We start from the raw sequence: 23,188 nt of genomic DNA, 5'->3' as shown, positions 1-23,188 counted from the left end.
CTGCCACCGGGGAGCCTGTCGGTCCTCCCTGCCACCCCGCCAGCCCAGGCCCCTGTGGGGCGTCCGGAGGGCGCAGTGTCCTGGTCCCGCCCGCCCTACTTCGGCCGGGAAGCAGCTGTGTGGGTGGCTTGCCTTGTTTTTTAAAAGTTTGATTTTTTTTTTTTTGTTTCAAATTTTTTTTTTGTCATTTTACTTTTTTTTTAATCCTCCAATAGGAGAGTCCAGAGGTACAGGTGCCAGGAGCCAGGGAAAGGGGTGGAAAAACCATATGAACAATAAAAAGAAAAAAAAAAACCACCGCCCTGCACCGCGGCTGCTGCGCCCTCTGCGTGAGCACCGGGAAGTCAGGTCCGCCGGCCGGCGGTCAGCGGTCAGCAGGCGGACACCAGGCCCTTCTGGAAGGGGCAGCGGCGCTTGGGCCGGGGGGCGTCCTCGTCCTCGTCCTCCTCGTCCTCGTCCTCCTCTTCCTCCGAGGACGAGGAGCTGTCCAGCGTGAGGTCCACCACGTCGGTGCCTGGCTTCCCATTGTCCACGCCGCCCGCCACGCCGCCCCCGCCGCCGGAGCCCCCAAGCACGCCACCGCCACCGCCGTTGACGCTGGGGGTGGACGCAAGGCCATTGGTGTCCGAGGTGCCTGAGGGCGACAGGAGCAGGCGCTCAGGGCGGCTGCTGGCCCAGCGTGGGGAGACCGAGGTGGCAGGGCCCCTGGGACGTCGCATCCACCTCGTGGTGCATGGGCCCTGAGGCCGGGGTGTCCGGTATAGGGCGCTGCACACAGCAGGTGCCCAATAACCACCGCCGTCTCCAGTGCAGAGTCCGCAGCCTCCGCGCGGAAAGAGGCCACGCTCTGGGGGATGGACTCCACCAGGTGGCCGCATCTTAAATAAAAACGCCACCGAAAACGCCACACGGCAGGGCACAGTCCAACTCAGAAATCACCAGGCCCCTGGAATGCAGGCTGGGGCGGAGCACGGGGCAGCGGGGGGCCTGGGCCGGGACTCACCGAGCACGAGGATGGGGCACTGGGGGCTGCAGCTGCGCTCCTTCTCCGTGCCGATCGGGCACCACGAGCCGTCCACCAGGTACTCGATCTCGTCCGCGTCCTCGCACTCGCTCAGGATCTTGGAGAGCAGCCTGGGGGTGGGGGCGGAGGCTGATTCCTAGGCCTGCTGAGCCGTACCCCACTCCCCTCCCTGCTTCCCTGGACTCTGGCGGGAGCTCACTCAGCACAGCACCAGCCAGGGCCTGGTGACCTGAGGTCCTGGAGGGAGCGGGGCCTGCAGTCGCACACGTGCGGCTGTGTATGGCACAGTGACAGCCCTCCCTCCAATGCCCCCGACGGAGCTACCCCCGCCCACCATCCCGGTTGTGTGCGGCCCCCACTTTGACAGATGAGGAGACAGGGCGCCTCACTCCTACAACCACAGCACCCTCCAAGCGTGCCCACAGCGAGCCAGGCCCATGCGGCGTGCGCCGGCCCTGGGCACCATTCTGAGGGGCCGCTGGCCAGGCCTACTTCACAGATGGAGAAACTGGGGCCCAGGGAGGGGACGGTGAGCTACCTGAGGCCCAAAGTTCCAGTCCTACTCCCTGCCACTTTCTGACCATGGGCCTCAGATTCCCCACACGCAAAAGGACAAGGTGGGCACAGCACCCACCATGTCTGGCAGCCGCGGAGACCTGAGGAACAGCCGATGCCCAGGGCAGACCTGCAGCGTCCACCACGGCTCCCAGCATTTGTTCAGTGACCACCTGGGTCACAGTCACACAGGAGGGAAGCCGTCTTGCCCCAAGGGACCCTCTGGGGCCAGTGGAACCCCAACCACATGCGTCCCTCCATCACCATGCTCAGACCCACCACCCCAGTGAACACAGCTCTGCCTGCAATGCACTCTCTACCTGGACACTCCTGCGCACCCCCGAGCCCCCTACAGCTCCCCTTCCTCCTCTAGGTGGGGCCAGAGCAGCAGTGGATCTCGGTCTGGCTCGGTTCCCCTTGCCCCCCACGCTCAGGGAGGAGTACCCTGAAAGCAGGGTCTGTGACAGAGTCCTCCTGGGGATCCCTGGATAACCCAGCTCAGAAACAGGAAGGGACAAGGTGACAGAGCCCCGAGGAATACATGTGTAAACCGAGGACGCTTCCTCCAGCAGGCCTCCCTGCTACACCCAGGCCCCACGGGTTTGCTGGGACCGTGCTCTGTATGGGACAGAGCTCTCGGCCCAGCCCCATCTGTCCTTGGAGCTGTCAGAGCTGCTACCACCCGAGCCTGAGTGACCCACTCCCGGCCTGCTGGGGGGGAGGGGGGGCGCGATGGGCTGCACAGCTGCCGGGCTGGGACAGAGCTGCCATTCAGGCCCAGGCCTCACGCCGGCCCCAGGGGCCTCCTTACTCCACCCTGAGGCTGGGCAGCGCACGGGGCTGCGGCTCGGCCCCTCCAAGAGGACCCGGGCTCAGAGCTGGCCGGACCTGGACCTGAGTCCCGGCCCAGCTCCTGCGAGGTGGGGGTCCCAGGGCTGGTAGCCGTCCCCTCTGAACCTGTTTCCTCATCTGTGAGGCAGGTGATCAAGGCCCACGTCCCGAGACAGTTGGGAGGGCGGGCCTGGCCACCCCGAGCAGTGACAGAGACGAGTGCTCGAAGGCGGGAACAAACCCGTGCCCAGCCCTGTAGGTCGAGGGGTCGTTCCCATCCCCACCACGAGCACACACCCCAAACTATGAGTCTCGGCCTTCACGGGCTGGTGGTTCCAGAGCTGGCGGCGTGCACGGCAGCTCCGACCCGGGCTACCGCCTCTCCCTGCCCCCACCGGCTCTGGGGACGGGGCGGGTGTGGCTGGCGCCTGGCGGGAGCTGCTCGGTCAGGTGCTGGGCTCGGTTTCGGAAACCTAAGACCTGAGCAAAGTTTCCTTTCTGGGGAGAACGGCCTTTTTCCCCTTGTCCCCCTGGTGGGGGAGGGCCTGCTGGTTGGGCCAGGAAACAACCAGGCTATACGCCGGCGGCGCTCAGGAGGAGAACAAGTGGGGCGTGAACAGAATCTGGGGAGACATGTCTTTTCCCCCTCCTATGGGGAGGGTGTGACCAAGGCTGTGCCGCATGCCACGCAGGGAGTGAGCCCTTGAGTCCTGCAGCGGCCTGGGGGCCGGAGGTCCTCAGGTCCCGTCACGTGGGAAAACAGACACCAAGAACACGGGGTCACACAGGGCAAAGGGCCCCCCTTCTGAACTCTCAGCTGCACTGCTGCCCACAGCAGAGGCACTGTTCGTCCTGCAGGGACATCTGTCCCTCTAACCTGGGACTTGCACAGCCACCACAGGGGCCTTGAGGCTACATGGGCGGATGCTCATCCCCAGTGCAGGGGCCAAGCCCAGCCCGGCCCAGCAGGCAGGGCGGTTCCCCGCACCCTGGCGCCTTACCCGTCGATGATGAGCTGGTCGTAGGGGGCTGGCTTGTCACACACGGGGCACATCCAGGTGGGCTTCTTCTCGTTCATCTGGAGGTAGAAGACGGCGTCGAAGCACTGCAAGTGGGCGCAGGTCTCTGCCCGGCAGGGCACTGAAAGCCGCATCTTCACCAGCTGCGGGGCAGAGCACGTCAGCAGGCCTGGCCCAGCGCCGCCCGCCCCGGGCGTCCCCACGCCTCTGAGAGCGAGGGCGGGGCCCACAGCGACTCACCGGGCAGATGAGGGAGACCCGCACGCCGGTGGTGGCGATCTCGCTGTCAGGGTCCAGGCGCAGCTTCTCTTTGACTGTGGAGAGGGGCGGCTGCTGTCGGCGGGGCCGGGACACAGGCGGCTTTCTCCAGCCCCACATGTGAGAGGGGGCCGCGGCCCGCCCTGCTGGGGGGTTTACAACCCACAGGACTTTTCTGGGAAGATCTGGCCAACACACAGCCGCCAGCGGGGCTATTGGCTGTGCCTGTTAATTCTGACAGGTACCATCCCACGGGATTGGCGGGCCCCGCCGTGTGACAGTCCCCATGAGGCACCAACGCCCCCGTCCAGGAGTGCACACCCCAGACCCTGTGAGGGCGGGAGCAAGCCTGAGGGCAAACCCCTCCCGCCCCTCAAGTGCGACTTCTACGACAAAGGAAACAGCTGGCACCGCCACGAAATGGAACCGCGCTCATGGCACGGCAGCCCTTCTCAACTGTGAACCCAACGCCGGAAAAAAGACTGGAAGGAAACGCACCCAGCCCGGCCCTGGGAGCCTACAGGGGGCGCTCAGGCTCCCTCCTCCCCTCTTCCCACAGGCACTGCTTTCAGAGGCAGGGAGACTGGCTGACGAACCACAGAAGCGAAGCATTCACACTCCACCCGCAGACAGACAGCTCAGGACAAACTGACCCTGGGCCTGGCACAGTGGACGCCACCTTGCTTGGAGCCAGAACTGCCCACCATGACCCCGCGTCCTCTCTTCCCACGCTGGACTGGGGCTGAGGGTGCACATGCAGGTCTGTCCCCTCCCCAGGGTGGAGTTCCAACCCGTGGTCCCCCTCTCTGGCTAACAGGAGCTGACCGTGGACCCAGAGGCCGTGGCCCCCGGAGGAGACCCTGGGCAGCTGAGAATGGGTTGCGGGCGCTGAAGCACGGCCTGGCTCCTCCCGACAGGAGACGGAGCAGCAGGGAGGGTTCGAGTGAGGCAGAGGCGGGACTTCCCGCCTGTTATGTGACATCTCAGCGGTGACGGTGCCCGGCCCGGGACTGGCTGTGGAAAGGAAGCCGGGGGCTTCCTTCTGAGAGGACACCTGACCGTGTCCAGCAGAGGCTCAGGCTGTCGCGTACAACCCCTCACAGCTCCTTCACAGCTTGCAGTGCCTACGGGGCTCCTGCCTGGCACTGAGGGGTCAAGCCAGGCCTCCGCGTGCTCCACCCCGACCCCGTAGGCTGCTGGTGCCCATGCCAAGCCCTGTCCCTGGCCAACAAGCGCCCTGGTCAAGCTGGCCATTGTCTCTGCAGGGAGAGACAGGCAGGTTGGGGGGGCGTGAAGAATGGGCCCTTTGAAAAAAGGAGGTGGTGGAGAGGGGTGCACAGACCCAGGCCCTGGGGTCAGAGCCCTAACTCTGCCACTCTGCACCTCAGTGTCCCCACTGGCCAGACAGGATCAGAAGTCACCCTGGAGGGCCTCGCAGCAACCAGAGAGGGCCAGCAACCTGCCTGAGCCCACACAGCTGCCCAGCAGAGTGAGAGCTGTGGGCTGGGCAGCCGCCGCTGCAGGGTCACGGGAAGGGAGGGACTGGTTCTGCCCCCAGTCTCGATGGTGGGTTCTCTGTAGTTGTCTATGCGCCCCCACCTCTGACTGTCATGAGTACAGAGAAGGAAAAAAAGAACGGTCTCACCATTTCTGGTCAGACCTTCGTCACTGCCCGTGAACTCGTGTGGGTCTGTCCCCTGCTCCCGCTCTCTGGGCCCCCGGCCCCACCCACCCGTTCTCTGCAGGAGGCCAGAGCCTCTGCCTGGGACACTCACCACCAGGGTCTCCCTCCCACCCTGAGCAGCCCCCGCACGGTTCCGAACAAGCCCCAGGGCTCACCACCCCCAAGCCCCAACCTGCTTGGTCCGTGAGCACACCTCGCTCTCCCTGACTCACGCCCCCTCCCCCGCGGCACCCTCCGAAGACCTCCCCGAGTTCCCGGGCTCCCCGTCGGTGCCCCCCAGATGACACGCTCCTCACACACAGCAAAAGGAAGCTCAGCAGTGACAGGGCCGGAATCGCCCCGGAACCTCGGGGAGGGCCTGCGGTGCTCACCCAGCGCCTTGCACAGCTCCGGGTGCTTGACCCCGATGGTTTTCAACCTCTGCAGCAACTCCGAGGACGTCAGCTGCCGCACCAAGTACAAGGCCACCGAATAACTCTGGGGGCAGACGGGGGAGGGGAGTCAGGCTGGGTGAGCGGGTGAAGGGGATGTTGGCGCCGGAAGGGGTGGGCAACCGGGCAGTGCCCGCCCCACTCACCTTGCCATAGTTCCCCCAGGTGACGGTGATGCGGTTGGTGGCCGAGGACAGGTACATGAGGTGGGTGAGGTTGATGGGGCGGCAAGGCCTCTTGGGCTCCACGCCGGGCTTGTTCGAGGGGTAGTAGCCCTGGAAGCAGACGCGGCTCAGTGCTGCAGGGGGTCTGTGTCCCTGCCCCTCCCTCTACGCTGCCCAACCCTACTCGAAGCAGAGCCAGGGCTGCCCAGGGACCCCACTTACCGGGACCGAGCAGTAGCTGTGGTTGACCTTCACGGCGATGTTGGGTGGGTACTGGTCCTCCTGAGGGCTGCTGGTGTCTGAGTAGCAGATTCTGCAATGACAGTGGGAACCTTGGGGCTGCAGGGCGTGGAGGGGTCCTGGGAGGGGCGAGGACACACCAGGGCCATGTCTGGCCTGATGAGTAGACCTCGGAGCTGGGCTGTCCGTGCTGGTGCCAGGGCCCCGTGTCCCGCCTGGGTGGGGCTGGATGGTGGTGCATCCGTGGCCGAGAGCCGACACAGAGAGACGGGACGAGCATGCGCCCCTCCAGCCAGGAGCCCGAGGGGCTGTCAGGAGGGCGGGAACCTGGCTGTGACGCACTCGGGGTAGGAGGTGGCAGAGCTGTAGCCACCCAGGGCAGGAAGAGGTGGTCAAGGGTCCCCATCAAGGGCACACCGGGGCTTACCTTAGGACGACCTGCACAGCCTTGACCCCAGGCTGCAGTTCTCTGTGAGCCGAGGGGAGCACAGGGAAGAGAGAAAAGGTGTCAGCGAGATGGGAGTGCGCCCAGCACGCCGCTCCGACCCTTCAGCCAGGGTGACCGCTGCCCTCTCCTAGGCCAGCCAGGTGGCCTAGCTCGCTGCCTCCCTTGGCAACTAAAGGCCCATAGGTGCCACCTAGAACCTTCTCTTCTGCCATTTACTCCCTTGGGACTTGGGCCAATGACCTTGCCTCTGTGGACGATGGGGTCTGCTGTGGATACTAAGTGGGTTGGTAAGTGAGGGCCTGGCACGTGCTGAGTGCCCCAACGAGCGGCTGCTTCGATGGTGACCGCTGTCCCAGCTGAAGACGGAGAGCTTCAGAGAATAGAGTCGGGGACCCGGGGACAGCCCAGTGTCCTCACCTGGGTGACTCAGCTCCAGGGGACACTGGCCACGTCTGGGGACATCTGTGATTGTCACCACTGGAGGTGCCCTGGCACCGAGGGGATGGGGGCCAGGAGGGCCCCCCAGGGAACGACGCAGACCTGTCGTCGGTAGCGCTGAGGGGAAGTCCCTGCTAAATGGGGACAATGGCCCGCCTCTCGAAGCTGCAGATTAGCAGCGGTGCGTGTGCTGACGGTGTGCACGGCCCCCGCACGCGTGGGTGGGGATACCACCGCCAAGGGCAGGGTCTGCGCTGGACCTGGCTGAAGGGTCTCCAGGGCCGCCCAGACCACACCCGCCCATGGCACACCTGGAGTTCCGGATCAGCTCCACCTGTCTGGGTGTCAAGGCGAAGATGCACGGGCTCTCTTGAAGCTTCTCATTATTCTGTGGAACTGAAGACAAATATGGGGTCAGGGTCATGTCTGGTGCCCGGCAAAGGCGCAGACCATGATCACGGTCATTTCTACTGCCTGGCCCTCTTCAGGCTGGGAAGCAGGAAGTGGGAGGCTGAGTCTCACCTAGGTGGGGCCACCAGGGATGAGGGTGAGGGGGGAACTTTCCCCTTCCTGGGGCTGCACCGCAGACTACGGTTCGAGGAACGCCCACCACTCATGCCCCCATGCCCCCTACTGAGGGGCCACTCTCGGAGTGGTGGCCTTCTCATCCCCATAGGAGTCAGGCATTCATGCACAAACACCGGGAACTGCTCAGCTACGGGAGAGGAGCTGGGCAGGGTGGGAATGGGGTGGCACGGACAGCCCGAGCGCCTCCAGGCCAGTCTGCTCCCCAGGTCTGTACGACACCAGCAACAACTGTCCCCGCCTCATACAGCTGTCCTGGGGCATCCGGTGAGCAAATGCCCATCAGAGCAGACACTCTCACACGTACAGGATGATGGACACCCATGGTCATATGTTACTCAGAATGGTTTCTATCAGCAAAAGACAGCGAACCACCCAAATGCCCATCAAGGTGGTCTGGCTAGGACGCGCTGCGCCTAACTTTGGCCGCCGTACAAGGGAACACTACGCAACTGAAAGCAGGTGACAGAGGATCAGGAAGCTCTCTGCATTCTGCTGAGGACCAACCACCAAAGGTGTCTGGTTAGGCAGCAGGTGCAGAAGTGTGCTCACCATGCTGCTACTTGTGAGACCACAAGGAGGGAGGGAGTCTGTGCGCTGCACTTCTGCTTATCTGTGCAAGAGACACCTCTGGGGAAGGGGTGTGAGAACCGGCCAAACCTGCAGCCTCCAAGTGGTTGTGGGTAAGAAGGAGCTCGCCTTCCGTACACTGCAGCCCCTCACAACGGTAGTGGGCAGACTGCTCCCCTAATGGGCCAGAGTGTAAACACTTCTGGCTTTTCTGAGCCACGTGGTCTCTGCCTCGATGTCCCTGCTCTGCCTCATACCATGGAAGCTACTGGAGACATAAGTGCATGAATGGACGTGGCCATGCATGGTTTAGGAGAAACCTGGTTTAGGAGACAGGCTGTCAGTGGGGTTGGACCCCACCTCGGCTGGCCAACCTCTGCCTTAGAAGCTTCTGAATTCCAAACCAGGTAACCTATTTAAAGTGCAAATGAGATTCAAATTTAAAAACCAGTTCCGGCTCGGAAGCCAGATGGCCTGGGTTTGTACCCTAGCTCTGTGGGAGGCCGTGCACCCCTCTCCCCGCCTGAGTCCAGGTGCCCTCTGTGCACAGGACCAGCTTCTTGGGGTGTGAGGCCAGGTCTGTGGCTGGTGCTCGGTGAGATGGCTGCTGTAAATGTCAATTCAGGATTGTTTGTTGAGGGCCCAGCTGGTCCCTGAAGGCCACCTAATTGGGGATGGGGGTGCTCACAGGCCACCCAGACATGCCCAAGCCTGCCCAAAGACCCTGGGGGCAATTTTTACGGAGGGAGGGGGGCGTCACAAGATCTGAGCTGGGCTGCCAAGACCGGGTGGGAGGTCAAGGATACCAGCCCCCCACTCCAGTGCCCCTGGGAAGCAGAGGAGGGGACCCCAGCAGGTGGCTTGGGAGCCACCACCAACTGGCCGAGGAGCTCTGCCAGTAGGCACAGTGCAAGAAAGGCAGGTGAGCTGGTCGTGGCAGGGCTAGAATCCGGGGGCCCTTCTTGGGTGGGTGCCTATTTCTAGGTGAGGCTGCTGCAGAGTGGGTGGTGTAGCCCAAGTCTGATTTTCCACATGCCATTGGCCCAGGGTGGCTGACTGATCTCGCAGGAAGCCAGGTTGATGGTTGGCGGGCTGCCACGTCAGCTGGGACAAGGCACACTCTATACCAGTGGGAGCTGGAGGTTTCCCAAGCCTGGGACTTCACCAGGCTTCAGCTGCCCGGGGACAAGACATGGGCAACGTCCAGGGCTCTCGTCGCCCCCGCCACTGGTTCCTTCGGCCGGTCCAGTTGGCACCGGTGCGCTCTCTCTCCCGCCACCACCGCCCACCTGATCGGACCCCTCGCTGGCGTCCATGCTCCCAGGGCTCACCATCTGCTGAGAACCACCTCGGGGTGAGGGGGAGTCAGTTAGTCCCCACCCCCCCTGGCCTTGATTCCACAGTAGCCACTTGGCCTTCTCCTCCTGCTCCCCACCTGCCGAGCACATTCTGCCTCGGGGCCTTTGCACGTGCCATCCCTGCCTCCAGAACATCCCCTCCCGCCCCGCCAACGATCTCCACCAGCCCTGGTGTCTTGTAAGTCTTATAAGCATCACCAGAGCAGAAACTTCTCTAGTAGCCTTTATTTAAAACTGCACCCCACAATTCTGGTGCTCTACCACCTCCCCTCGCCATCTTTCTTTCAAACCTTTCCTTCCTAGAATCAATGTCTCATTGTCCCAAGTCTCTGGCTCATTATGGACACAGACCAGACAGGACCATCAGCTGCTACAAACTAAGGTGCCTCGCGGGATGCATGCCTCCCCTCCCCATCCCGTGCGCCCCATAGGGGCCCTTCGACCCAGAGACTAAAGGAAGGGAAGCTTCTGCTCTGGGGTCTTCCGGGGAGCAGAAACTCTGGGAACCAGCCCCCAGGCCAGATCTGAGACAGTGAATGGCCAAGAGGGTCCACGCATCCATCCACTCAGGGCTTCCCGTGGCCTCTCAAACAGCTGTCAGCAAAGACGCGTTTAAGGATCTGAGCAGATGCTCGCAACATCCCGGAGGGGCGGGGAGTGCGACGGGACAGCAGTCGGGGTGCGGCCACGTCTTACTAGGACTGCGCTGCCAGAAACGGCGGCGAGAACAAGCCTAACCTGCCCGTGGGCTGCTCCGGCGGGCACGGCCCCAGCTGGCTTCTCTGCTCTTCCCTGTCTTTTCCACGACGAACACAGAATTTCGTAAAAGTTTAAATCAAAAAAAGGAGATGTGAAAAAGTGCATGGGATGGAACTGGTCCCTTCCCACTGGCCTGAAGCCCATGCTGGCAGCCCGCCCCAGGACGCCGTGTGACCGCCCAGGTGCCCAGGGCACGGGACGGACCTGGCTGTGCACCGCAGCTGGTGGCGGGACAGCGGGTGGCCACTGGGCCTCAGGGATCACACCTGCCTCCGAAGGACTGGAAACGAGACCCAGAAAAGCTCATGGGACCGCCAGCGACTCCACAGCCCGCAGCACAGTCGCCAGTCCCCGTTCCCCGTGGCCCACCCGTCTCACGTTCTCCAGTCTCCGCCCCATCCCTCTGGTGCCGCACGTCGCAGCGGCCTCTGGCTGGAACACAGCACCCCGTCCCTCCTCTTTGTCCAGTTTATTGCTACTCACCCCCAGGGTCTGGATGGGAATGACGTCTCCTCCAGGAAGCAAGCTTTCCTGACTGCCATCTCCCCACGAACACACAGTGAGGGGCTCCTAGTACAGTCCCCCTAAACACCCGCATTCCCTGATGAGTGTTCCTCACTCAGCACCGTCTAATCACCTCTTGTGCAGCTTTCAGGCAAAATATGCCAGGCCGGGGACCCCACTACCTTCCTTGTCGCTTAGGCAATGCCAGCCAAAGGGCTCAGAGGCTGGATGAAGGACACCTGTGCGTCCTGAGCGACAGGGCGGTGTGGGGCCAGTGGCTCTGAAGCACGCAGGGGCTCACCACCTCCAGGGGGCATGGGCAGGACTGGGCGGGCACCCAGAGTCGTCAGGACATGGGTGGCAGCGGGGGCAGGCTGGGCGGCCCCTCACCACAGGATGCGGGGAGCCTCCGGGAACAGCACTGGCCAGGCCAACGTACTTCCTCCCTTCCGCCAGCAAGTCTTGTGATGGCTGCTCCTCTCCCCGACCCTGATGGGGGGTCTGGGCCTCCCCAGTTGCAGTTGGACTCTCAGGCTGCAGGATGCCCAGTGGGCCCCGCGCTGCAGTGGCCCGACACAAGACCATGTCGCTGACCCCCCGAGCTCTGCTACAGTCTGGAAGCAAGCAGCCCTGCCCCGGGCACGCCTGGCGGCCGGCCCCTGTCCCAGCCGGGAAGGGGGAGACAGCCAGGCTCCTCCTGTGGAGAGGAGGCCTGGGGTCCAGCGCCGCCTCGGCATGGGTGAGAACAGGTGTTCCCCGCAGGGGCGCAGGCACCGACAGTGCAGAGAGGGGTCAGAATCTGGAAGACGACTGCGCGCGAGGCCCCGGAGCCCCTTCCTTGACGCTGTGTGACCTTGGGCCAGTCTCCCGAACTTTCTGGGCACCAGCCGCCACCCCCGCCGGAGCAGATCATCTGTCTCCTAAGGCCCCTCCGGCTCCTGGTCCATGGCTCTATTCTTCCCTCCCGTCCCCTCCCCCACCCAAACATTCCACTCTGTGTGATTTATGTCTCCTGTCCTCCTGGCGGGCTCCATCCTGGAGCGGCCGGCGGCTCTTCTGGCGGAACAGACCAGAGTGTCCAGGCCTCACTGTGGTCGGCAGGTCACAGCAAGGGGGAAGAGGAAGCTGGCCGAGCCACAGCCTCCAAGGTGGCGCTCAGGAGAGGTTAGTGTGGCAGAATTCACAGAACTGACATGGGAAGGCAGCCGGGGTGCGAGCTGGGCAGCCAGAATCGCTGGCCCTGGAACAGAGGGCACAGAACTGCTTTGGGACCAGGGCCTGTGCTCGGTGACACCTCTCGGTGGCCCCCAAGATTCCTGAGAGAATGTGACTCTCAGAGAAGGGTACACCCTGGCACAGGGGCGGGCAAGTGGGTAGTGGGAGAGGCAGGGCGGGGTTGGCCTCTTTGTTCTGAGCCGCCAGCAGAGTAATTCCTGGTGTAGACATGGGAGCACACTCTCCCGGAGATCAGGTGACCAGGGTCCCCGGGGGCTCAGGGCAAAGCGATGCATTGTGGGGCAGGAGCAAATGCACGCTCACCGTGCAGGAAGGAAGCCCATGGTCCGGGTAGGGGAAGGGAGGCCACCTGCCAGCCCCGAGTTCAAAGTCACCTCCAGCCCTGTCCCCCACCCAGCGCCAAGTCTGCCCTGCTGCTTCCCAGTGAAAACCCAGCCTCCCTGTAACAAAGATCTTTCTGGAGCCTGAAACATCGGCTCGACCTTCAGAACCAGCCAGCCAGCCAGTCCTGAGGCTTCCAGAGTCCCCTGCAGAACCCAGCAGTGTGGGGAGGATGGGTGCCAGCGTCCAGAGAGAGGTGGGGGGAGCAGAGACAGGGGAAGTCATCCTGGAGCAGCCAGGAAGGGGCTTTGAGTCTCCATTAGTGCCACGTCAACCCCACGACAGGTGTGGCTGGGGCAACCGGCTCTCCGTCTGGGGGCTGGCAAGGAACACCTCCTGTGCCAGAGGAAAGGCAGTGGAGGGACTCAGACTCCAGGGCCAGGACCACCGGCAACAGCCTCACCCAGAACCATGGCCCCTCCGGCCCAACTTCACAAAGCCCAAGGGCTATAGGTAGGAGGAGAGAGGCAGCTGCACCCTCTCCCGTCCCCCCACTTAGGGCAGGACAGAGGGGGCTGGCTGGCACAGGGTTGAAGCTGAACTCTGCCTGCAGAGGGGCCCCCTGGCCAAGTGAGGCAGGATGCTGGGTCAGCAGGATGGGAGGGCGTGAACAACGCAGTCAGGGGCATGACAGGCAGGGCGTGGAGGGACTGTGACCTCTGCCGCAGCACGCAGGGACCAACTCATGACCAGGGCTAAGTGTGCAGCAGGGGCTGGGCAAAGATGTGGGGGTGAACCAGAAATGTGGGTGATGAGATGCAAGGGGCGGCAGGACTCACAGTGGAGGTCCTGGCTGGAGCCTCCTGAGAAGGGACCCTCCATAGGGCAGGCTGGGGGGCTGTCTGCTCTCTACTGCGTCCGGGGGACAGGGAGAGTACGAGTGGGGGACACGAGGGGGCTGGGGGGAATCCCATTCAGCAGGTGCTCGAATTTGCACTGCGCGAATGAGTGAGTGAATGAATGTGGACGGCTGGGGAGAGGGAGATGTAAGGGACAGGGAGAAGAGACAACGGGAGGGTCTCCAAAAGCTCAGGGACAACCTGAATCTTAACAAGAAGGCCACGGCATTCCACTTGGAGCACTGGAGGCCCAGGAAGCCGGGGCTGCTTGGCTTTCCTCAGCCTGAGCTTGGGCAGCATGAGGCTGACACCAGGCTGATCCCCAGCCCCAGCTCTGTCATCAAGGCTGCCAAGGAGAGACCAGGTATGACACAGGCCCACGGCACAGCAGGTGCTCAATCAACATGGGGGACTGAGAAATGAGTACAGAGAGGAGCCACGGAACCTGGCATCACCTCCTCCAGCCCGGTCACTGCCCCACCTCTTAGCCACGCCTAGCCATGCCCTGACCAGCGGCCCACGTGGATCAGCCTGCGGAAGGTTACTCTCGAAGGCCACCTACTAGCAAGCAAGCCTTTCGGAGGGGAAAAGAGGAAAGGCCCCTTTGTTCCAAGTGAGAGCATGGAAGCCAACCTCCCAGGTGGCTCCTGGTGACCCTCAACCCCTGACCCCCGGTGGTCCAGCCTGGTGTAACCCCTGCCACACTGTACCAGATGGTCTGTGTGACCGACAGAATGTGGTAGAGGCAAAGGTGCCACATCCAAGCTCAGGTTATGGAAAGGACGGAGGCTTCCAGCTGGGTCGTGTATCGCTCACCCTGTCGCCAGGTCCAGGGGAAGTGGGCCACACTGCCACACCGTGAGGACTCGAGCAGTCTGTGGAGCCCACGTGCTGCAAACTGGGTTTTCGGCCGACCCCCAAGACCACGAGAGTAAGAGGCCCCTCCTGCCCAAGTCGAGCCTTCCGATGAGGCCGTCCCGTCCGACACCTTGACGGTGACCTTACGAGGGGCCCTGAGCCAGAACCACCCAGCCAGGCCATTCCAGAGTTCTGACCCTTGGAAACTGAGACCCCCGGTTCTTTCAAGCTGCTGAGATTTGGGGTGATTTACTACACAGCACTAGGTCACTGATCTAAAGACCCGGAGGTGGCCCCTGCGGTTCCCGGAAGGGACAGGCCCTCTGCCGCCCCTGGGCCCCTGCCGCTCCCCGGAAACGCTCCGGGTCAGGGGCACGGCTGGCCGCGGGGGCCCCGGGGGCGGGCACTCACCCAGCTCGGTGGGCTTCAGCAGTTCGTCCAGCATGTTGAAGAAGGGCAGCTTCACCAGGCGCACCTCCGGCTTGAGGGTCTTGGCGGGCAGCCGTCCGAGTCCATTTAAGTACTTCCCATAGAGCACGGGGTAGTCAATGTTGGGGCCTGTGAGCGGAGTCCTGGGCACCGTGCCGGCCCGGTCGTAGGTCGAGTGCATGGTCAGGGGGTCCAGGGGCCGGTGGGGCTGGGGGACGGGCTCCGAGCTCTTCTTGGCGTAGCGCGTCTCGTAGAGCTCCTTGATCTTCTTGAACAGCTCGGGGCTACAGTCAAACTGGACCAGCTGGAGGGCCCGGGTAACGAGTTCGTGTTTAAGTCCACTCTTACTCCGGCCGACAAAACCCAGGAGCATCTGAAGATCGGAGACTCGGAAACTCATCACCATGTTCTGGGAAGAGCAACACAGACACACGCTCAGAGAGAGACACTGCCAGTTGGAGGCCACGGACGGGGCTTCCCGGAGCTGCCTGGGCCGAGGCTGGGGGACGGTGAAATGAGACCCCATCGGCTGCCACCCGGTCCTGCCCTGAGGCCCCCTCCGCTCTGGCCAGTGGGGGTGGGGGCCCAGGAGGAGGTGGCTTCAGCAGTCCCGCTGGCTGGGGCCTGGTCCCGCCTCCTCTGCTGGCCCACGGTTCCTGCGATGCCCCTCCCAGCTCAGCCCTCGTCCTCCACCTCCCCGAGCCTCCCTCGGCATCGCCAACGCAGCAACGCTGACTGCCACCCCGACAGCCTTCTATTTTCGGTTCGCTTTCCCCATCGTCAAGCCTGAAAGCACCCCGGGGCAGGAACTGGGAGTCTCGATTTGCCCATAAACAGCCTGTACTCAGCCTCGGCCACTCCCTGACAGAGCACACTGATAGCCTCTCTCTGACCCTCGGTCTCTTCGTTGGGGGTGTGTGGGGAGAATGACAGGATCCACGTCTTCGAGACGTGGGAAGGACCAGATGCGGTAACTCGTGCACAGCTGACTGAGTGCTCAACCACCATCAACGGCAGACGTTTTCCCCTTGGTCTAGAGCAGCGGTTCCCAACCTTTGTGGCATCAGGGACTAACGCTCCTGAGAATCTAATGCTTGATGACCCGAGGTAGAGCTGAGGCGGTGATGTCAGCGCTGGGGAGTGGCTGGCTGCAGATACAGATGAAGCTTCGCTCGCTCGCTTGCTCACCCGCTGCTCACCTCCTGCTGTGAGGCCCGGTTCCCAACAGGCCATGGACCCGTACTGGTCTGTGGCCCCGGGGTTGGGACCCCTGATCTAGAGGACAGTTGCCACAACTTAATACTAACCACCTACCAGGAACTGAGATGGCAGTTTGACTATAAACTTAATTCTAATCCTGAAAACACCCCTGCCAGGTTGGTGTGAGCTCCACGTTACAATGTTTAGACCCACACCCAAATCTGACGCTAGAGGTGGTTCTTCTTTACCAGGGGTCCCCAACCCCCCAGGCCGCAGACCAGTACCAGTCCATGGCCAGTTAGGAACCGGGCTGCACAGCAGGTGGTGAGTGGCAGGCCAGCGAGCGAAGCTTCATCTGTATTTACAGCCGCTCCCCCGAGCTGGCATCACCGCCTCAGCTCCACCTCAGATCATCAGGCGTTAGATTCTCAGGGGAGCACCGGTCCCTGGTGCCACAAAGGTTGGAGACCACTGCTCTTTACACCACCCCCAGCATCCGCCTGGAGCTGAGTACTGTCAATGTCACCAAGATGTCTGCTGATCATTCAAGCAGGCTCTTTCCACCTGGGCATGCTGGTCATGGGCACTGGAATCTCCATGGGGCCATCCCGGGGCACTGTGGGGTGCTGAGCAGCATCCCTGGCTCCCACCCACTCGATGCCAGGAGCATCTCTAAATCCTAGCTGTGACCATCACAAATGTCCCCCAGACATACCCTAAAGTCCCCTGGGGGCAGGATCAGCCCCGATTAAGAACCACGGGTCTGAGAGGCAAGCTCTGGGAACCCAGCAGCTGGAGAGGCTGTTAATTGAGCTGTGGCGAAGTGATGAATGAGGCCTGGCAGGGCCCCTCCAACTAAATCAAACCAACGCGAGAGCACAGTTGATCTCAGTATTTTCTTTGGGGCTGCCTGGAGGGGCCTTGACCTCTGTGAGACCCTGGAACACTGAGGGGAGTGAGGGCTCCCCAATATGCTTCATAAGCAAAGTGTCCTTAGGGACAAGCTAGCAGGGTTTCGGGGCCACCCACGCTGAGCCCTGAAGCTGGCCTGTGCCGAATGAAACGTGGTGGGGAAAGACACTTCCAAGGGAACGGGAAACAACAGTGCAAGTGACGAGAGCGGATACAGAAAGCTGGCGCGTGTGGGGCAGGACAGCTCCCAAAGAAACCAATAAATCGCTTAAACTCAACTTGAGAAAGTCTGACAGTCGGAGGTGGGTGGGAACCCTGCCAAGGTTGACACAGCGGCCTCAATGCCAGGAGGCTCTGGGCTTTCCCATTTCCTGGCTGTTTAAGGGTGAACTGTGGGGTCTGACAGCGGCCCAGTGATTCAGGAGCCTTGGGTTCAAATCCAGACTCTCCCCTGGGTGCCCAGACGACCCCGGGTCCACTGTCAGGCCTCCCCATGCTTTTGGCTCCTCGTCTGTCAGAGCAAGATGGGAACTCTAAGACTCCTTCCAGCTGGACGCCAGGCTCCTGCTGCTGGTACAAGGGGCTGCCCTGTCCTGCCCGCGAAATCTCAAGGGGGAGCCTTTCCTGCACTACGGATGCGGAATGTCCACCGGGTACCAAGCAGCACAGGGGCATCTTACGGTCCCGAATCTCACGAGGACCCGTGCCCATCACGCAGGTGAGAGGACTGAGGCTCCGAAAGGGACGTGGCTGGCCCACTGCCTCCCTGTATCAGTAGCGGGGGGCATTTGGACCTGGGTCCATCTGGCTCCAAAGGGCACTTCCTTCCACTCACAACCAGTTGCCTGGGCGCCTTGGGGACTCTGACTCCCTGGCACACCCCTCCCTAGGGACCTAAGCAGTCTGCTGGCCCTCAGAGAGTCTGAAACGCTCTGAAAACAAAGAGGCTTCACCTCCCTCGGCCTGACTTCCTACCTTGAGCAGAAAAAAAGGCTCGCAGACAAGATGTTTCTTCTGGAAGAGGCCCAAGGCCTGCGAGGGGAGAGGTGCTGTCATGTGGAAGCTGACCGCCCGCCATGGAGCCACAGGCAGGTGGGCTTGGCCTTTCGGAGGTCTGGCCACAACGCATCTCCTGACATCATCCCACCCCTGCGAGCCCCCTGCCCCTGCCGAGGCCTAGCCCTGAGCAGGCTGGACATCCGGAGCTGCCACACCGGCATCCTGGGGCACACCCCTCAAGCTGCCATATGTTCACGACTCAGATTTCTCAGCAGCTGCCACCACCAAGGAGCCTGCCGTTGACACTGGAGGAGGGGAGTTGGGGGGCGCAAGCATTCAGGAAGAAACCCCAAGCACTTGGCAGATCACTTCCTGCCAAGGCTTCATCCTGACCTGCCTGCCCCTCTGATCTGTGTTTATAAACGGCACCAGGCCCCAACAGCTTCCCCGGGCAAAACCCTGGGCTTTTGTGGAGCAGCAGAGAAACATCCGCCTGGATAGAACGGCTGCGCTTAGCTTAACCTAGAGAAAGTTAAGGCCCCTCTCTAGAAAACTAGAGATTGGTACAAACTGCTACAGTATCTCAGAGAGTTCACTCGCCAGCCTCTCCTCCCCGACCCCTCTCGGGGGCCTCGGGTTGGGTTAAGAGTCTCCATTTTCCAAGTTCATCAACAAGCCCCCTCATTTTCCTCTCGGACAAGGCCGCTTTGCATCCCCAAAGACAAAATCTCCAGCTATTAATGTGAGAGCCTGGAAAAGCATCTAAAGGAGGGGTACATTTCATTTATGTGGAAGGCACTCCACAGTGACAGCAAGAGACTGATCCAGAAAGAGGGCTTCCTGGGATGGAGCGAGCGGTCTCAAGCCCCTGAGCAGAGGCTCACGTTTTAGAGAACTTGAAGAAAGGGTCCACTTGTTTTAATTGGGGTGGGGGGGGGCAGCAACCACAGGGTCAAGTAGAGTTCATCAGATCATATTTCAAGGCCCTGGTTGGTATAAAAAAAAGTCAGACCCTACTCCATGGCTGGGGTGGGGGCGGGGACCCAGTGTCGCAGTGATGGCCCCACGAGGTTAAATTTCAGGGCTCCAGGGACTTCAGGCTGCCACCCTGGACTTGCAGAGTTCAGACCTCCACATGTCTAGGGCAAGTCTCAATTTCTCCAAACCCTAGAGAAGGGCATGAGTGTGTGTGGTGTAGGCATGTGGGGGAGGGCGCTCTGGGGTGAAGGGAGAGTAATACCCTATAACCATAGAACCTAGAGGGCTGCATTTCAGATCCCAGTGGGAAAGGAAGGGAGATGTAAGGAGAGGGAGGAGCCAAAGAAAGAAAACATTTACAGGTCAGGACCTTCTGGAGGGGAGACCAGAGCGGGCAGGGGGTAGTGCCTTGGTCTGTGAAGAACCAGCCCAATTTCCTGGGCTCCTCGGCTAAAGTAAACTTCTCAGGGAAGGAGGGGAGAACCCTAGTCTTATCGGGGCCTGACCTAAGCGGGGAGCTGGGAGAAGGTGCATTCCTGGGATTGGGATGCTCCCCGCTCAGCCCCAAGGTTAAAAGGGCCCCACGTTAGGAGAGGGATGGCATCTATGGCCTGTGGAACCTGGACTTCAAACTGGAGTGTGGGGAGAGGCACCAGGAGCTAACCTACAAAAGAGGCCCATCTTGGAACAAGCTGGGATCCTCCAAGGATCAACACAGAAACCAGCAAAAGGGGCGCGGGGGGTGGGGGGCGGCTCAGAAGCCAGAGCTGGGTGCATAAAGAGAACTAAGCTGGGGTTCTGGGGGCTGTGCGGGGAGGGCGTCTAATCTGAGCAGACTCACTGGGGAGCATAGAGAAGCAGCCGAGGTTTGGAAATGGGGTCTGACACTGCGAGTGCGGGGTTTAGAGCCCCCAGGAGCGGAGTCCAAAGCCTTACCGACGACGTCCTGAAGGGAAAAGACTGAGAGAAGGGAGTTAGTAAAGCTCTGGACAGAAGAGGGGTCAGGGCTCCGTCCCGGGAGAGAGGGCAAGCTCAATTAACACCGCGCCCACTCTGGGGGTGAGAGAGAGGGCGTCCGAAGGGGGCGGGGCTCTGGGACCAAAGCAAGAACCCAACAAGCGCCCCAAACTCCAGCCTGGAGTACAGACCCCAAGAAAACACGCTACGTATGGGGCCGGTTCAGGACCCTGGCTCATCAGTCCGGATGCTGGAAGCTGTGGCAGGAAGATCAGGGGACCCTTCTGAGCAGGGAGTCGCCAACCCCAGCCTAGCCTGCTGGAGGGGAGGCTGAGACCCAAATGCCAGCGCTCTGTGCCATAGAGCGCAGGGAGGCGAAGTTACTCCCCTGGGCCAAAGAGCACGGACCCCAGCTCGGACAAGGAGGGGACAAGCAGCCCAGCCCACCCTGCTGTCCGGGCGGAGTGTGCCTCAAGCCAGGGGGCTCGGCCCTGTACCCGTATTTAGGGAGATCTGGACCCTAACTGCTCGGGCTGGCATGGGGGAACCCCGCCTCAAGCCCGGGGGCCGACCCCGGGCGCGAAGACTGGGGTGAGGTCTGGGGACCCCGCCCCCGGCCTCCCTTCCCGCACCCGGAGCCCCGGGGCCGGGGGCGGGCGAGGGGGCCAGGCGGCGAAGCGCAGGCCGGCCGCGCCGTGGGGCCCCGGGCGGAGGACGCAGACCTCGGCCCGCCGCCCGGCCCCCGCCCCCTCGCCCTCCCGCCCGGGCCGGCGCCGCCGCGGCTCACTCACTTTGGCCTCCACCAGCTCCGCCGCCATCTTGGCCACCAGCGTCCCCCGCGCCGGGAGCCCCCAGCCGTCGCGTCACGTGACCGCCCGCCACTCGCGGGCGGGGTCGCCGCCGCGGCCAATTAGCACTCGCGCGCCCTCCTCTCGCCGACGGCGCGCGCTGCTGCTCACTGCGCAGGCGCGCGCGGCCGCCGCCCGGGCCTCGGGCCAATCAGGACGGCCCGACACCGGCCCCCACCCCCGTCGCTCGCAGCGACCACGCCCATCCCTGGGGGGGTGTCTGGCTTCTTAAAGGAGTACGAGCCCTGCACAAGTTGGGGCGGGTGCTGGTTCATGTCTGGGCATGGAAAGAGGGAGATGGGTGACGACCACAATGCAGCCAGGTTCCGCGGCTTCCTAAGGAAGGCGGCCCCCATGTGTGTGCCAGGACGCCCGGCAGGCGGTGGCGGGGGTTACCCCAGCGCAGCTGCCGCCAGTGCATGCTCCGAGCCTGGCAGCGCAGCGCGGTCCAACCTCCGTGTGCCGGGAGCCTCGCGCGCTGTACATCCGGGTCTTGGGGCGGCAGCCGGGGCGCGGGCTCTGCACCCACCGGCTGGCCCTGGCGGTGAAATGCGGGACCCCGTCCCCAATTCCCGGGAGCTCCAGCATCCCTCACACCTGCGGTCAACACCCCCAGGAACCCGCACTAACCGGAACCTCCCCCTGCTCAAGATCTCTCCTTGGCCCCCAGCCGCCGCCGTCCCTGCGCTCGCGGGTAGCGGAGCTCAAACTTTCCACCTGTTCCAGGTGATTAGTTTTTCTTTTTCAAATGAGAAGCAGCTGAGAACATTTAAAGACGCCAGTGTGAAAAATGGTTGGGTTGATTGCCTTTTGGTAAAAGGATGTCAATTAACCTTTAACCCCCCAATAACACTTCCCAAGGAAATAATAATGGTGGTAATAGTAATAATAAGTTCATACTAAACGTCAAGCCCCGTTTTAAGCACTTAACATGTGTTATTTCACCCTTGTGTCAGACAAACCCATGAAATAGGTACTATTATCGGTTCCAATTTACAGACGAGAAAACTGAGGTTTTGAGTCGTTAAGTGAGTTGCCAAACATCTAGGAGAACAAGTGCATAAAAAGATACGCACCTGAATATGCAGACCCAGGGAAGACCTGAAGTTACGTCCGAAGGCCATCTGCTGGCAGAATTCCTCCTCGCCTGGAGAGGTCAGTCTTTTTTTGTTCTATTGAGGTCTTCAACTGACTGGATGAGGCCCACCCCCACCTGAGGGAGGGCAATGTGTTTTAACAGTCTACCACTTTAAATATCAATCTATGCAAAAACACCTTCACGGAAACATCCAGTATAATGGTTGACTAACTATCTGGTACCATGCCCAGCCAGGTGGACACATAAAATTAACCAGCACATGGGGTTAGATAGGATTTGTGTGACTCAGGCAAGTGATGATGGGAGGGTCCTGGACCTGGCTGAAGGATGGAGGACAGAGGGGATGGAGAAAAATAGTCAAGAGGTTTGTTTTAAGTGTACAATCATGTAAAGTTTCTATATCACCACAGTCTAATTTAAAAACATTTCTATCACCTCCGAAAGAAACTCTGTCCCCCTCAGCAGTCACTCCCTGTCCCCCCTCCCCCAGCCCCTGGCAGCCACAAATCCACTGTCTCTGGATTTTCCTGTTCTGCACGTTTCATATAAATGGAATCCTGCAACATGTATTCTATCTCCTGAAACGCTAATGTGACCGAGAAATCTATACCTCTGGCCCTTAGCCTCCCCCGAGCTCCAGACTCGGTGTCCAGCTCAAGTATGCACATGGGAGCTCACGGTGTCTCACACACACCATGTTGACGCTGAGATGCCCACCCTCCCCACCTAACCCGCTCCTTTTGCCTCCTCAGCTGATGGAAATTCCATACTTCCACCTCATTGGGCCAAAAGCTTGAAGTCAACCTGGACTCTTCCTCTCATTTTTCACATTCAACACGCCAGACCGAACTGTCTACCCCATCGTCCAAATCTATCCTAAATCTGTCCACTTCTCACCCGCTTCATGAGTACCACCTGGGTCCAGCTAGCCCCATCATCTCCCCAGTCCCCTCTGCCCTAGCCCCCAAAGACTGTCCTCCTAGAAGCAGCCACCAGAGGGCGCCTGTGAGCACATGAGTCAAGTCCCGCCCCTCATCTGCCCACAGCCCTCTGGGTAAAAGTGTAAGTTCTCCCCAAGCCCAGAGGGTCCTGCGAGACCCGTCCCGTGCCCTCCCCGCACTCTATTGCCACAGGGGCCTCCTTCCTGTGCCTCTAATACTCCAGGCATGGTCCTACCCCACGTTGTCCCGCCCATCTGGAATGCCCTTCCCCCAGACACTCAAACTGCTCCCTCCGGAACCAGTCTTTGCTCTGATATCTCCTTATGCATATATAACATTCACTACCATGTGACCTCAGTACTCTCACCCCATAATCCTAGTTCACATCCCTTCACGGCTCTTCTCACCACATGACATACCTTATATTTTACTCATTTACCGACTGTCTGCTTTACTAGGATAGAAATGCTTGTCCTGTGTCCCCAGAACCTCAGCCAACATCTGGGAGTCAGGAGGTCCTCCTAAATATGTGTTGAGTGAATGAATACCACCCACACTATAAATTTAGAGCATATTCTTTTAAAAAAAATCACATACACGCACCCCGGACATTCAGGGCAGGCTCATTCTCCCGGGGGGGGGG

At 61.4% G+C, this 23,188-nt stretch overlaps 1 protein-coding gene across 2 annotated transcripts; it reads right to left on the bottom strand.

The window, feature by feature from the left end:
• Positions 1-126: 126 nt before the first annotated feature.
• Positions 127-21,644, bottom strand: PIAS4 (protein inhibitor of activated STAT 4). 2 transcript variants are annotated; one of them, XM_039878364.1, is made up of 11 exons: positions 21,582-21,644; positions 14,594-15,020; positions 7,404-7,488; positions 6,634-6,675; positions 6,189-6,279; positions 5,949-6,077; positions 5,743-5,848; positions 3,670-3,743; positions 3,412-3,572; positions 1,004-1,134; positions 127-634 (listed from the first exon to the last, which is right to left on the bottom strand). In XM_039878364.1, exons 1-11 carry the CDS (start codon positions 21,627-21,629, stop codon positions 372-374), a joined length of 1,557 nt encoding a protein of 518 aa, XP_039734298.1. In that variant the 5' UTR covers positions 21,630-21,644; the 3' UTR covers positions 127-371. The 2 variants fall into 2 exon arrangements, with proteins under 2 accessions (XP_039734298.1, XP_039734299.1); XM_039878365.1 differs by lacking the exon at positions 21,582-21,644 and adding an exon at positions 20,449-20,584.
• Positions 21,645-23,188: the final 1,544 nt, after the last annotated feature.

This window comes from Pteropus medius, unplaced genomic scaffold (genome assembly GCF_902729225.1).
Source record: "Pteropus medius unplaced genomic scaffold, Ma_sr-lr_union100, whole genome shotgun sequence".
Classification (NCBI taxonomy): domain Eukaryota; kingdom Metazoa; phylum Chordata; class Mammalia; order Chiroptera; family Pteropodidae; genus Pteropus; species Pteropus medius.
This window is presented reverse-complemented; position numbering and strand designations above follow the sequence as displayed.